At 47.7% G+C, this 12,282-nt stretch overlaps 2 protein-coding genes across 2 annotated transcripts in view; both read left to right on the top strand.

Moving 5' to 3' along the window:
- Positions 1-5,753, top strand: part of LOC149271856 (dynein axonemal heavy chain 12-like) — a 31,555-nt gene extending 25,802 nt beyond the window's left edge. The window contains exons 61-74 of the mRNA XM_089507076.1: positions 92-250; positions 597-741; positions 985-1,135; positions 1,458-1,711; positions 1,885-2,025; positions 2,158-2,295; positions 2,455-2,688; positions 2,917-3,105; positions 3,439-3,542; positions 3,866-4,070; positions 4,475-4,612; positions 4,695-4,786; positions 4,935-5,002; positions 5,563-5,753. Coding sequence (XP_089363202.1) covers positions 92-250; positions 597-741; positions 985-1,135; positions 1,458-1,711; positions 1,885-2,025; positions 2,158-2,295; positions 2,455-2,688; positions 2,917-3,105; positions 3,439-3,542; positions 3,866-4,070; positions 4,475-4,612; positions 4,695-4,786; positions 4,935-5,002; positions 5,563-5,753 — 2,209 coding nt within the window. The remainder of the gene's footprint in view (positions 1-91; positions 251-596; positions 742-984; positions 1,136-1,457; positions 1,712-1,884; positions 2,026-2,157; positions 2,296-2,454; positions 2,689-2,916; positions 3,106-3,438; positions 3,543-3,865; positions 4,071-4,474; positions 4,613-4,694; positions 4,787-4,934; positions 5,003-5,562) is intronic.
- Positions 5,754-7,629: 1,876 nt separating this feature from the next.
- LOC149271855 (dynein axonemal heavy chain 12-like) lies at positions 7,630-11,635 on the top strand. The gene is made up of 9 exons (XM_089507075.1): positions 7,630-7,751; positions 8,248-8,300; positions 8,558-8,689; positions 8,772-8,930; positions 9,233-9,478; positions 9,739-9,910; positions 10,083-10,626; positions 10,946-11,099; positions 11,457-11,635. The coding sequence occupies exons 1-9, from the start codon at positions 7,630-7,632 to the stop codon at positions 11,633-11,635; spliced, it is 1,761 nt and encodes a 586-aa protein (XP_089363201.1).
- Positions 11,636-12,282: the final 647 nt, after the last annotated feature.

Below are 12,282 nucleotides of genomic sequence, written 5' to 3'. Positions count from 1 at the left end.
AGACCCCGCGTGACGCGTTCCTAGAGAAACACGAACATTCCGATCAACAATACGTACCTTCCATACACCTTATCATTTATTTTAACTTTAGAGCAAAAAAGGAGATTGAAATCCAGGAATTTATGTTCTTGCTGACGGGAGGAGTCGGCCTCCAGAATAACGCGGCGAACCCAGCTCCGTCGTGGCTTCCAGATAAGAGCTGGGATGAGGTTTGCCGCGCAAGTGAGCTTCCCTCTTTCAAGGGCTTAAGGTAAAGACTCGCTGTTCTTTCTAAAGGGGATTTTGGCAATTAGACCCATATCAGGATAATAGTCATTTACGAACACCACGGATGATTGACAGATCCAGAGTTTATAGCCAAGGCTATGAAAATATTACTAAATGTACCCAATTAGTGGATAATTTGTTTCTGGACCACCAGTCACTGTCTAAATTAGAGACATCACGTTTTCTGGGTTGTTTTTTTTAAATGTTGCCGTAATTTTTTTTTCACGCAAAGTGAATTTTAAAGGGACTGTTTTGTGCTCTAGAGTGTATAACACGAGTTTGTGATTCTAGTAAAACAGCCTGAAAAGTGTAACTTTCCTCTGCTTCAGGGAACACTTTACCGAAAATCCCAACGAATGGCATAAAGTATTCGACAGCAAAGAGCCCCACGCGGCCCCCTTGCCCAGCCCGTTCGACGAGAAGCTCAATGAGCTCCAGAAAATGATTCTCGTGCGCTGCCTGCGGCCGGACAAGGTGAGGAACGAGGAGCGGCTGGCGATGGCGATGGAGGTCCACGTGGGTCTTATGGTGGAAGTCCTTGGCACCACGTCGCTCATCGCAATCGCCTCCCAGCAGCCGACACAATGTTGCCGTTTGAACGTTGAAGGAACTCTCCCCTCACACCGAGCCGCTCCTGAGGCTACCGTGGCCACGACGTGGGGTATTTATACCTAAATATTCTACCCTGATCGGCTCTCTCTCCCCATGTTCCCGCAGATAACCCCCGCCGTCACTGGCTACGTGACCGATAAACTGGGAAAGAAGTTTGTGGAGCCGCCGCCGTTCGACTTGTCAAAGAGTTACCTGGACTCCAATGCCACAATCCCCCTGATCTTTGTGCTGTCGCCAGGGGCTGATCCGATGGCAAGTGAGTGACCCAGACCGGTCTCCGCGCGTGGAAAACGCTTGTGTTATTGTATCGGATTTAGAAAAATATCTAGTTTTACCTATTTTAGTGTATTTTGAGGAATTCTAACATCTCCGGTATCTTTCGGTGTCCTTATTTTATATGACTGTGACGGGGCAGCTCGGGAGGGAGGTTTTCTTTGCCTGCATTGGTGAGGAAGAGGAGGAAGGCGTCTGATACGTTGTATTTCATATTAATTGTTACGCTGGGTACTTGCATTGGGCAGAAACAATCGCCAGCCGCTGGCCGAGTGACATTACAGTGACCAATCTGCTTGTTTAAGGTTTGCTGAAATTCGCCAACGACAAAGCCATGGGGGGAGATAAATTCCAGGCCATCTCCCTGGGACAGGGGCAAGGGCCCGTGGCCACCAGAATGATTAAAGAGGCTTTAACAGCGGGAACGTGGGTCTGTCTACAAAACTGCCACCTGGCCGTGTCCTGGATGCCCACGTTGGAGAAGATTTGCGAGGAATTCAGCAGAGACGTTTGCCACCCGGACTTCAGGCTGTGGCTCACCAGTTATCCGTCACCAAAGGTGAACCAGAGGGGCCAACCGGCATAGCGGGGATATTTGCTGTCTGTTATATCCTGTGTGTTTATCTGGTTCACGTTCTCGGATCAGACGCGTTTCACCCGGAATGCTTTCTTTGCGTGTCAAGCTTTGAACCTCTGGACGTGACTTGAATTAATTCAACTTTCTTCTTGCAGTTTCCAGCCACCATCCTTCAAAACGGGGTGAAGATGACTAACGAGCCCCCGACCGGCCTGCGGCTGAACCTGCTTCAGTCGTACCTTTCTGACCCCATCTCGGACCCTGAGTTCTTCGGCGGATCCCCTGGCAAAGAGCTGGTAACTGTCACCGGGGGCTCTCGGGGCGTTTGGTTAATAAGCCGTCTGATAATATACAGCGCTACAGAATTTGATGGCGCTATATAAAACAATAAATAATAAAAATAATAATGACTCTCCTGCTCTTTCTAGATATGGGAAAAGCTTCTCTTCGGAGTCTGTTTCTTCCATGCTTTGGTTCAGGAGAGGAAGAAGTTCGGCCCCCTCGGCTGGAATATTCCTTATGGGTTCAACGAGTCGGATTTGCGAATCAGCGTGCGGCAGCTGCAGGTAACGTTATCATTAATGACGCCTGCGGTGAGAATAACGCGCTGATACATCGCCTTTCTCAAATCGCAATATTCATTCAAAATATAATTGTGCATTTTCCAAAGTTTGGGGGGGAAACCTGTTTATTATCGATAACTATTTAATAATAATCTATCACAGCTGTTTGTGAATGATTACGATCGCGTGCCCTTCGAAGCCATCTCGTATCTGACGGGGGAATGTAACTATGGGGGGCGCGTTACCGACGACTGGGATCGCCGCCTCCTGATGACCATTCTGGACGATTTCTACAACAACGAAATCATAGAAAACCCTCGTTATTCCTTTTCGCCAAGCGGCAACTACATGGCACCACCTCGGGGCTCCCATGAGGACTACGTAGAATTCATTAAGGTGGGATATTATTACGGTTTCACGAGAAGCTTCTTCATCACCGTATAAAACAAAATAGAGCAAATTCCCCAAAACGGTGATTCTGGTGTCACATAAAATTGGCCTCGTTTGCATTGTAAGCCTCAGAAATGTCACCGAGGAACCAGCTGTGGGTTATTTTGATGCAGGGTGGTAAGGGTTAATCGCACGCGCTCTGAAATGTGACTTTATTTCCTTTATTTCGGGCAGAGGCTTCCGTTCAGTCAGCATCCAGAGGTCTTCGGGTTACATGAAAATGTCGACATATCAAAGGATCTACAACAAACCAAAATCATCTTCGAGTCTCTGCTGCTCACCCAGGGGGGCAGTCGGCCCGGAGGGTCCTCGGGGGCCAGCGATCACACCCTGTATGAGATTGCAAATGATATACTGACCCAGGTAAGGATGGGGGGTCTCCGTACCCAAATGCCCCCAACCTGTTCTTCTATTCTCTGCTGCTCTCCTCCAACACACCACCCCACCCTTGTCTCTTTCTATCACATCCTTTCTCCCTGCCCTTCTCTCTTTTTCTCTCCTATCATGTTCGTTTCTCCTCTCCCTTCTCTTTGTCTCTCCTCCATCTGATTTGGTTGCCCTGCCTTTCTCTGCCACTTCCGTCCTGTCCTTTATATATATAGTGAATCTGTCCACTACTGCCCGGGATGTTATTGGGGTAGGAAACGCGCTTCGTCTGCTCCGAGATTCTTTTAAATCAAAACTTCAATCCTTCAGCTGCCAAAAGACTTTGACATTGAGGCGGCCCTGCAGAAGTTCCCGGTGCAGTATGAAGAGAGCATGAACACCGTGCTGGTGCAAGAGATGGAGAGGTTCAACAAGTAAGAGCTGATACCCAATCAGAACACAATGTATCGGGAGCGTTAAACCACTGCCACTGGGTGGCGCTAAAAACCTGCAGGGAGGGGATGGCTGCACAATGTTACCCCTAGGAGGGCAGCAGGGGCAAAAAGGGTCTCTGTGCAGGCTGTGCCGGTGACGCTCCCTGGGAAGCCATAGAGCGGGATATCTATATCTGACATTGCGATGGGGACCAAGTTCTGCAGCTGGAAGTTCCCTCCCTGCCCCTGCTCGTCTCCCATAAACACCGAGATACTCCGCGGAGCAACAAACCGATGAACATTCTTCCCGTTTTCTTTTCCAGTTTAATCCGAAGCATCCGGACGACGTTACAGAACCTGCAGAAAGCCATCAGAGGTCTGGTGGTTATGGACTCCGAGCTGGAAGCGCTGGCCGGCAGCTTAATCGTCGGCAAAGTTCCCGAATCATGGGCGAGACGTTCCTACCCCAGCCTGAAGCCCCTCGGAAGTTACGTCACCGACTTCCTGGCACGGCTAAAGTTCCTACAGGTAGGAAAAACTGCTTTTATAGAAATGGAAAGATGGATATTCCTGAGACGTTCACCAGTTACCTTCTAGTGACCAACATAGGAACCTATCCTGTTTTTCCTGGTGTAAAGACTCAAACCTTAATCAGTCGTTGGTCTCGTCTTAGATTCAGGAGCCGTATGTCTATCCCATGCATGTTTAATCCCCTCACTGTATTAACCTCTACCATTTCTGCTGGGAGGCTGTTCCTCTCATCTACCACTTCTGCTGGAAGGCTGGTCCACTTACCTTCCACCCTCTCAGTAAAGTAAAACTTTCTTACAACAATCTTAGAGAACTAGCCATCCATTGTTTTTGATCAGGGGCTAGTAACTCCGTATAATTAGTTTCAATTTATACTTTTATTCATTTTTCTTTTTTTTTAGAATTGGTTTGAATTCGGGAAGCCCCACGTCTTCTGGCTGTCGGGCTTCTTTTTCACACAAGCGTTTCTGACGGGCGCCATGCAGAATTACGCCCGCAAATACCGGATCCCCATCGACCTCCTTGGGTATGAATTTCAGGTGAGACGGAGAGACCGGGTCAGATTAACTCCTAAATGTCACATTTTACCGAGCACATCCTTACCCGTTACCGGCTCCGCAGGTTCTGCCGGTGGACACGTCGGACTCGTCGCCATCCGATGGGGTTTATATAAACGGATTATTTTTGGATGGAGCCCGGTGGGACCGGCAGAGGTGAGTGGATCAGACATCCGGCTCATTCCTTATTTATATCACATGATATTTAGAACGGTTACATTCGTTGGCATTCCGACCTATTAAAAAAACTAATCTGGTACTTTAACTAAATCCTGTGTTTGTTTCTTTAATTAACCCTTCACAGTGGCGTGCTTTCGGAACAACACCCCAAAATCCTCTTCGACCCGGTGCCCATAATCTGGATTAAGACAAGTGAGTGGGGTGATAGTTGGGGGGGGATTGATAAAATTTAGAGAAGGAGAGGGGGGAGGGGAGCTAAAATGCTGTAATTTTTTGGTTAGTCATTTTAATGAAGGGCCGTTAGTAGAAGAACACAAACATTGGAGGTGGCCCCTTGTTAACACAGCCCCGGGTCCAGCGACGGGAATAATCTGCCGTTAGATCTATTTCAGGCGCATGATCTATAATAATCCTGCGGCCGGGATCCCACCACACGGCTTCTAACCGCTGGCCACTCGGTGACCTTGACACTGAGTCCTTGATTTCTGTAATACCACATGCGGCCACAAGGGGGCATCCAACACATCGTGCATTAAGGGCCTCGGTGGAAGTGGATGGGGAGGAGAGCAGGGGAAACTAGAGAGTGAATAGGAAGGAGGGACAGAGGAGGAAGGGTTCCATCAAAGAATCCTCGGTGTAAGCGATAAGTGACCGCGGCAAATCATTTTCTTGAGGGAAGAAGCTGCACTTCAGATGAAAACATATCAATCCTATAAAAAAAAATCATCTTAAATATTTCTTTTCTCGTCAAGATAAAAAGTCAGACATTAAGAAGTCCGAGTCGTACGTCTGTCCTCTCTACAAGACGAGCGAGCGGAAGGGAACCCTGTCCACCACGGGCCACTCCACCAATTTCGTCATAGGCATGCTGCTGCCCACGGATAAACCCGTCCAGCACTGGATCAAGAGAGGGGTCGCCCTCCTGTGCCAGCTGGACGACTAAACCGCCGCGCGCCCGGGGCTAAAGCTTCCCTGTGTGTCTGCCTCCTACCCCTAAATTATTACTTTAACCCCAGACTGAAATGTTTTCCTTCCATCTGTAACCCGAATCCCCATTAATAATATAAAATAATAACTTTATTCGGTTTATTTATTGAGGACCCTCCAGTTCCGGGGACGTTATGTGTTCGCGTTTCGGGTCTGGACGGCACATTTTTCAGATGTTTTAAGCGTTCAGTGTTTGACTCGTTTCACTTGTCATTATCGTGGTTTGATGTATTGAATGTCCTCGCACTCTACGTCTCCACACAATCTGTTCAGCCAAATCTGTTTTACTTTCTATATATAAATCCTGTAAAGTATAAACTATATCTAAATAAATATTTTACTTGGATGTAAGAACGAGTGTCATCCGTAATTTATCTTATTATTTAAAGGCACAGTCTAGCTCCTCAAATTTGTGTTTCGATTTTTTACGCATGTTCTAGCCCATGTCGCATGGACTCCAACGCATTTTACTGCATGGAAATTGGAGCATGCATTGGTTAGTAATTGTAATTAGAAAATAAGTGCTCTGTGTCCTTAACTCCTCCCCCAGCTTCCTCTTCTGTGAACAGGAAGTGTTCATTGGTACACTTCTTGCACATGCTCAGTAGCAATCCCACAGAAGGCCCTGAAGCAGCAAAACATCAGTGTTCCGGTAGCATACTGCTGCTACTCTCATTGGTTACAATAGGTGTTTGGCTCCCGTTAACTAGAAGATCTAGTGAGCATGTGCAGGAAGCATACTTTAGCATGCAGCCTGCTGTCTGTCGGGGCAGCGGGGGGAGGAGCTAAGTGATACAGAAGTCTCTTCTTCTAACTCCTGTACCTAAAGAACGCCTGCACCGATTTGCATGCAGTAAAATGCATCGGATTCCATGCAGAATAAACTCCAATATGCATTTAACATTACAATGAGCCTGAAGCTCTCCTTTAACACTTTTATCTCCAGAAGCATGAGCCACGTATCAGATTGCAGCGTTAGTCGTGTTAGTTAAAGGCTGACAAGCCTCCAAATCCTCTCTTGTGCGCTCTAATCCACCTGATTGTGTTACCAAACATAGCTGTCCCACGTGGGCAGTCCAGGGAGCGGATCCCAGACGGTCTTATGATCAGGTATTTATAGGCCGGTGGCTTTGCTGCCGGAGGGTTTCTACCGCGACGTACGTTCGGCTTCTGCAAGAGAATCATCTGGAACCAGAAATCGGTTTCTGAAATTGTTTTCCCGTCAGTAAGAGCGAGAGGTAAGAGTTTGTTTCTTTTATATATCCGCAGCTTTCAAGGCAGCCGGTTGGGCCAGGAAGGTTAACCCTTAAAATACCAACGGTCTGTCATATAATATGAGAGGTCGAGTTGTTTGGCTTATAATTCAGAGAGAAAGTATATCAGACTTTTCAGATTGTTCTGTTTGGCCCCGAAAGGCCGATGGAAAAGGGAGTGATGATAATAACGAAGGAGGTACAAAGTAATACTTTTTTTATACAAATCGGGGACTCTCATTTGTGTTAATTATTCTCAAATTTAACCCTTAACGTCACATTTCAAAACCAAAAACCTCCCGGCCCTGAAAATATTGTTACTTTGTTACTCAACGTTTACATCTGTAAGCAAACCATGAATAATGAAAACATTGCGACCGGAGGAGCTGCCTATCAGCACCGGAGCGGAGATAAATGACACGATACGGTCCTGTTTAGTTTCGCAGCTAGTATGATGGGTCCAAACAGCCGAGAAGACATGACTTGGTTTAAGAATCCAGTTTAGTAGCCAGTGCCCCTGCTCGGGGAGGGAGGCAGAATCACTCCTTCTGCCCCGTTCTGAGCGCAGGTTATGGTAAGATGGATTTCTGTGCGTTGGGCGAGGACCTGGATGACGACGTTGCTGCGCAGTACGTTATTCACCAAAGCCTGCAGGACGTCCACAGAAAGGAGTCCGTCATCGAGACCATGGAATGCAACAGGTAATATGTATATATATATATAAGTGTATGTCTGTATATTCTGTATGTATGTATATATATATGTATATATATGCAAAGGAATCTGCTAAAAAATGCTTATTATTTTTAAATACAAACCTTACCCTGCGATCTCTTATTTAAGAAAATACCTCCTATTGTCTGTAAAACTCGATACAACTTGTCGGTTTGTTTCACATTAATAGATACATTTAATTTCTCTTTTCTCACTTTTTGTATATTTTTATACAACAAAAGTCAATATATTTAACTTTTTTTTAAATAATGTCAATTCCTTGAAACAAAACCTGAATTAAAATATTAACAAAAAAAACCATCCAGATCAGTAATTCTGGGTTTTATGCCGGACTGTTTTGCTATAAGGAAAATACTATATTTCCTGGTGTTTTATTAATATATTTATTATTGATATTGTATTTATTTTTTATTATTATATTTATCCTATTATATTTATAATTATATTTATTATTATTTTTAGCACATTTTCCCTGAGTCCTGAACATGAGAAGATTGTGGCAGCGATACGGAACGGTACGTAAAAATACTCAAACAAGTTATTTACAGAATTAAAAGCGCGTTGGGGATTTACATATTACGGGGCGGTCATAGAGCTCGCGGTACTGAGCGGTTAAATTGGGGACGGGACAGAGACGTGGAATATATTTTAACGCCGCCTGCTATTGGCCACATCGTCAGCCTGATGCCGTCTAATAATCTAGAATGTGCGAGTTCTGCGCGTATCGAATAACAATAAGTTACGTTTTGGATAAAATAGTTACTTCTTCCAGGTACGGAGGAGGCGCTGGGGAAGTTATGTTGCCATCAGTCGGCATTTCTAGAGTCTGACGCCAGAGGCTGGACTCCGCTGCATGAGGCGGCCGTGCAAATAAACAAGAATATTTTGGAGATGGCGTTTAAATGTGAGTTTCCCGCATCTTTAATTTGATGTGAAATCCGTAACGTCCGGCCGCGGTGTGACGTCCTCCGTGTGACGCATTCCAGCCTCAAGCCACAGCGCGGGGGAGCCGCGGACGGCGAGAGGGGAGACCCCGCTATTCCTGGCCGTCGACAGCGCTAGACTAGAAAACGTTACCTTTCTTCTCTCTAACGGCTGTGACCCGGATGCAAAGAACGACGCGGACGAGTCTCCGCTGGTGACAGGTAACGGTGACGACCCATCCGGCCCCCGGCTAGTCGCCCGTTTCTCCTGTTGTAAAGACTCAAACCTTAATCAGTCGTTGGTCTCGTCTTAGATTCAGGAGCCGTATGTCTATCCCATGCATGTTTAATACCCTCACTGTATTACCCTCTACCACCTCTGCTGGGAGGCTGTTCCACTTATCTACCACCCCCCTGGTGCAAAAATATGTTCTCATGTAACATCTAAGCTTCTGTTTATCCCATCTGGATGGACCAAAATAAAACACGGGTATTTCTGGAATTTTTTTTGCGTTTTCCCCCAGCGATACGCCGCGGCTCGTACGATATCGCCTCTCTCCTCTTGCGTTGTCACACAAACGTGGATCTGCCCTGTGCCGACAACAGGACTGCCCTGCACGAGGCGGCGAAGCTGGGTAAGAAGGACATGACGGGGCTCCTGCTGCGAGCCCGCGCCGACCCAAACTTCACCAGCAACTTCGGATTCACCCCGTTGGCGCTCGCCGCTCAGCACTGCCATACGGACGTCATGGAGATGCTCATTCAGAAAGGTACGGCCGTAAGGAAAATGGCGGACGCCAAACCGCCACGGAGGACAAGGACGCCCCCCCCGCATGGATAACCTATCAGTGTCTGCGTTTGTATCACATGACAATTAAGTGGCCCTGGCAAAAATGATCAATAAGTCAAACATTTTACACGATTAAAGAATTATTTCAGGTTTTTAATGCTGCTTTCGATTATGTGAAATTCTACAGAGCAGGCTCCCGTTCAGCTTCACACGTGTCCTTGATATGTTTGTATGTTCCAGGTGCCAGCGTGATGGCGCAGGCGTCCGACTCGGCTTCCATTCTGTTCGAAGCATCAGCCGCCGGAAACCCGGATGCCGTCTCTCTCTTGCTGGAATACGGGGCAGATGCCAACATCCCCAAACACTCGGGGCATTTACCCATCCACAGGGCGGCCTACAGGGGGCACCTCCTGTGAGTAACGGATTCAGAGGTAGATCGTTAGTAATAACGAGGCTCCGGATACCGAGCTGCGGATTCTCATTTCCCAATAAGGGTTCCACGGGGGCCGTTACCGGATCCGGTCTCGAGGGGCAGCGGTTTGGGGGGCGCGGGAACGTCTGAGATATCCTATTTCCGTTCGCAGAGCGTTGAGGCTCCTGGTCGCGGTCACCGATCACGCCGCCATCAGACGAAGCGGCATCAGCCCCATCCACTCGGCGGCCGCAGGCGCTCACCCCCAATGCCTCGACCTTCTCATCAGGACCGGCTTCGACGTTAACTTCATGCTGGCCCAACGGGTCCGAAAAGGCTACGACGATGAGCGGAAGTCCGCCTTGTACTTTGCGGTTTCCAACGGCGACGTTCCTTCGGCCAACTTGCTCCTCGAGGCCGGGGCTCTGCCCAACCGGGACCCCGTGAACTGCCTGCAGGTGGCGCTGCGGATGGGGAATTACGAGCTGGTGGATCTTCTCCTCCGCCACGGAGCCAACGTGAACTACGTGTGCAGGGTTAACCCTTTACACTTCCCCTCGGCGCTGCAGTACGCTCTCAAAGACGAAGTCCTGCTGAGGATGCTGCTGAATTACGGATACAACGTGCGCAAGTGCTTTGACTGTCCGTACGGAGATAACGTCCATACCCCGTACGGATACGAAGGGTGGACCTCGACGGTCATCAAAGACACCGTGGTATGGAGTCCATTACTAACCCTAATCCAGGGGCAACTCTAGATAACGGGCAGGTGGGGGGTTAAGACCATCTGAGACCACCCACTAGGGTAAAACACCCCAAATTTAGCACCAAATCAAAAATATATAATTCCCACCAGTATAGTTGGAGCGAATATTAACAGACGGTTGATAAAATGATCTCGGTGGTCTCTCATTAGGAGGGTAACCCTGGGCTATTAAACTCTGAGAGGTTAGAAGTAGGATTAGGGCAGAACTTTCTTAATCTGCCCCAGAAGTTAGAGGAGGGAGCCGCTGACGCCAAGGTGTGTTTTTTCAGTTCTGTGAAGTGATTTCGGTGACCTGGCTCCGGCACCTCGGGGGGAACGTGGTCCGGGTCATGCTGGATTACGTCGATCACGTTCCTCTATGCTGCAAACTGAAAGAGGTTCTTCAACAGCAGAAACTATGGCCGGAAATCTGCAGCATAGCAAGTGAGTGACGGCCGCGTATTACATCATGCAAAGGGCAAAACGCGCATGTGAGAGGTGGCTAAGAAGCTGATAAACAGCCAATGGGAGACGAGATCTCTGCCCTGTCCGTCTTCTATTGGCTGCTCTGTGTTCTAAAGCAATAAAGAAATGGATACAGTGTTATTAACCAGATACAAAGTTACTAAGCTTTCGGGACCTCAGAGGTCTCTCCATCATATGAGATCCACTCCCTTACTTTTTGTACAGAGGCAAATATGAATTATATTCCATTAAAAATGAAATGTCTCGGGGGTTCTGGTCCGGTTCTGATCCGGTTGCTGGTCGGGTTCTGATCCGTTTCCGCTCTGTTCCTTGCAGCCAATCCGCGCTCCTTGAAGCACCTTTGCCGGCTGAAGATCAGGAGCTGCATGGGGCGCCTGCGCCTGCGATGTCCCGTCTTCATGTCATTCCTTCCGCTCCCCCATCGCTTAAAAGATTACATCCAGTACAAGGAGCACGACCTGTACGGCCAACGCAACATGGAGCGGAACTGGTGATTGTGCCCCACGCGGCTTCCATGGCAACGGTTTCCAGGAGCGCAGAATACAAACCTCGGAACAGTCAGGGAGACGATCGTCCAAATCACCCCCGATACGCATCAGAAAAACGGCATTTACATCAGCCACGGAAAAAAATACTAAAATCATTAACTCTTTGTGGTCACGGCTTCCCGGGCGCTTGTATAACTTTTTTAGTAATGATAGATTGCAAGCTTATCGGGCAAAGTTAGGTCAGCGCTTCACGGACATTCACTGAACGTGTAGAGCTCATGAGGGTAGAAACGTCGGGCGAGAGGATGGCGGACGGACAGAGACGCGCCAACCAAACTGGAATACGAGAAAGTGCCTGCTGAGGCTTCTTACGCTTTTGCTTTTATTCCTCTTGAAGGGACGCTGTGGCACATTCTGTACCCTAATCTGTGCCGGGGGTTAACGTGCTTGCACCCTCATTGAATTCAAGGTTTTGGTTATAAACAGACAGACTCTGGTTTCTGTACATTTCTGTTAATAAAATGTGCATTTTTTTAAAGGTTGACTGAAGACAAGAGAATTCTGGTCCAAAATAAGACAAAAAAAAAAATCTGTTTTCGTTTTCTTGGGCCTTATAGTAAGCGGCGCGTCCGAAAAAATATACTAAACACAAG

The sequence above is a fragment of the Sceloporus occidentalis genome, unplaced genomic scaffold (assembly GCF_023333645.1).
Source record: "Sceloporus occidentalis isolate IW3139 unplaced genomic scaffold, rSceOcc1.0.p SCAF_455, whole genome shotgun sequence".
Lineage (NCBI taxonomy): Eukaryota > Metazoa > Chordata > Lepidosauria > Squamata > Phrynosomatidae > Sceloporus > Sceloporus occidentalis.
Note: the sequence above shows the minus strand (reverse complement) of the source record. Positions and strands in the feature narration are given on the sequence as shown.

What these genes read in the sequence shown, in the direction of transcription:
- LOC149271855 (XM_089507075.1), top strand. Translation starts at nt 7,630, where the DNA reads ATGGATTTCTGTGCGTTGGGCGAGGACCTGGATGACGACGTTGCTGCG. An exon ending in TTTGGAGATGGCGTTTAAAT is followed by an intron (nt 8,690 to 8,771) that starts GTGAGTTTCCCG and finishes GACGCATTCCAG; the next exon opens with CCTCAAGCCACAGCGCGGGG. An exon ending in CGGTCATCAAAGACACCGTG is followed by an intron (nt 10,627 to 10,945) that starts GTATGGAGTCCA and finishes GTGTTTTTTCAG; the next exon opens with TTCTGTGAAGTGATTTCGGT.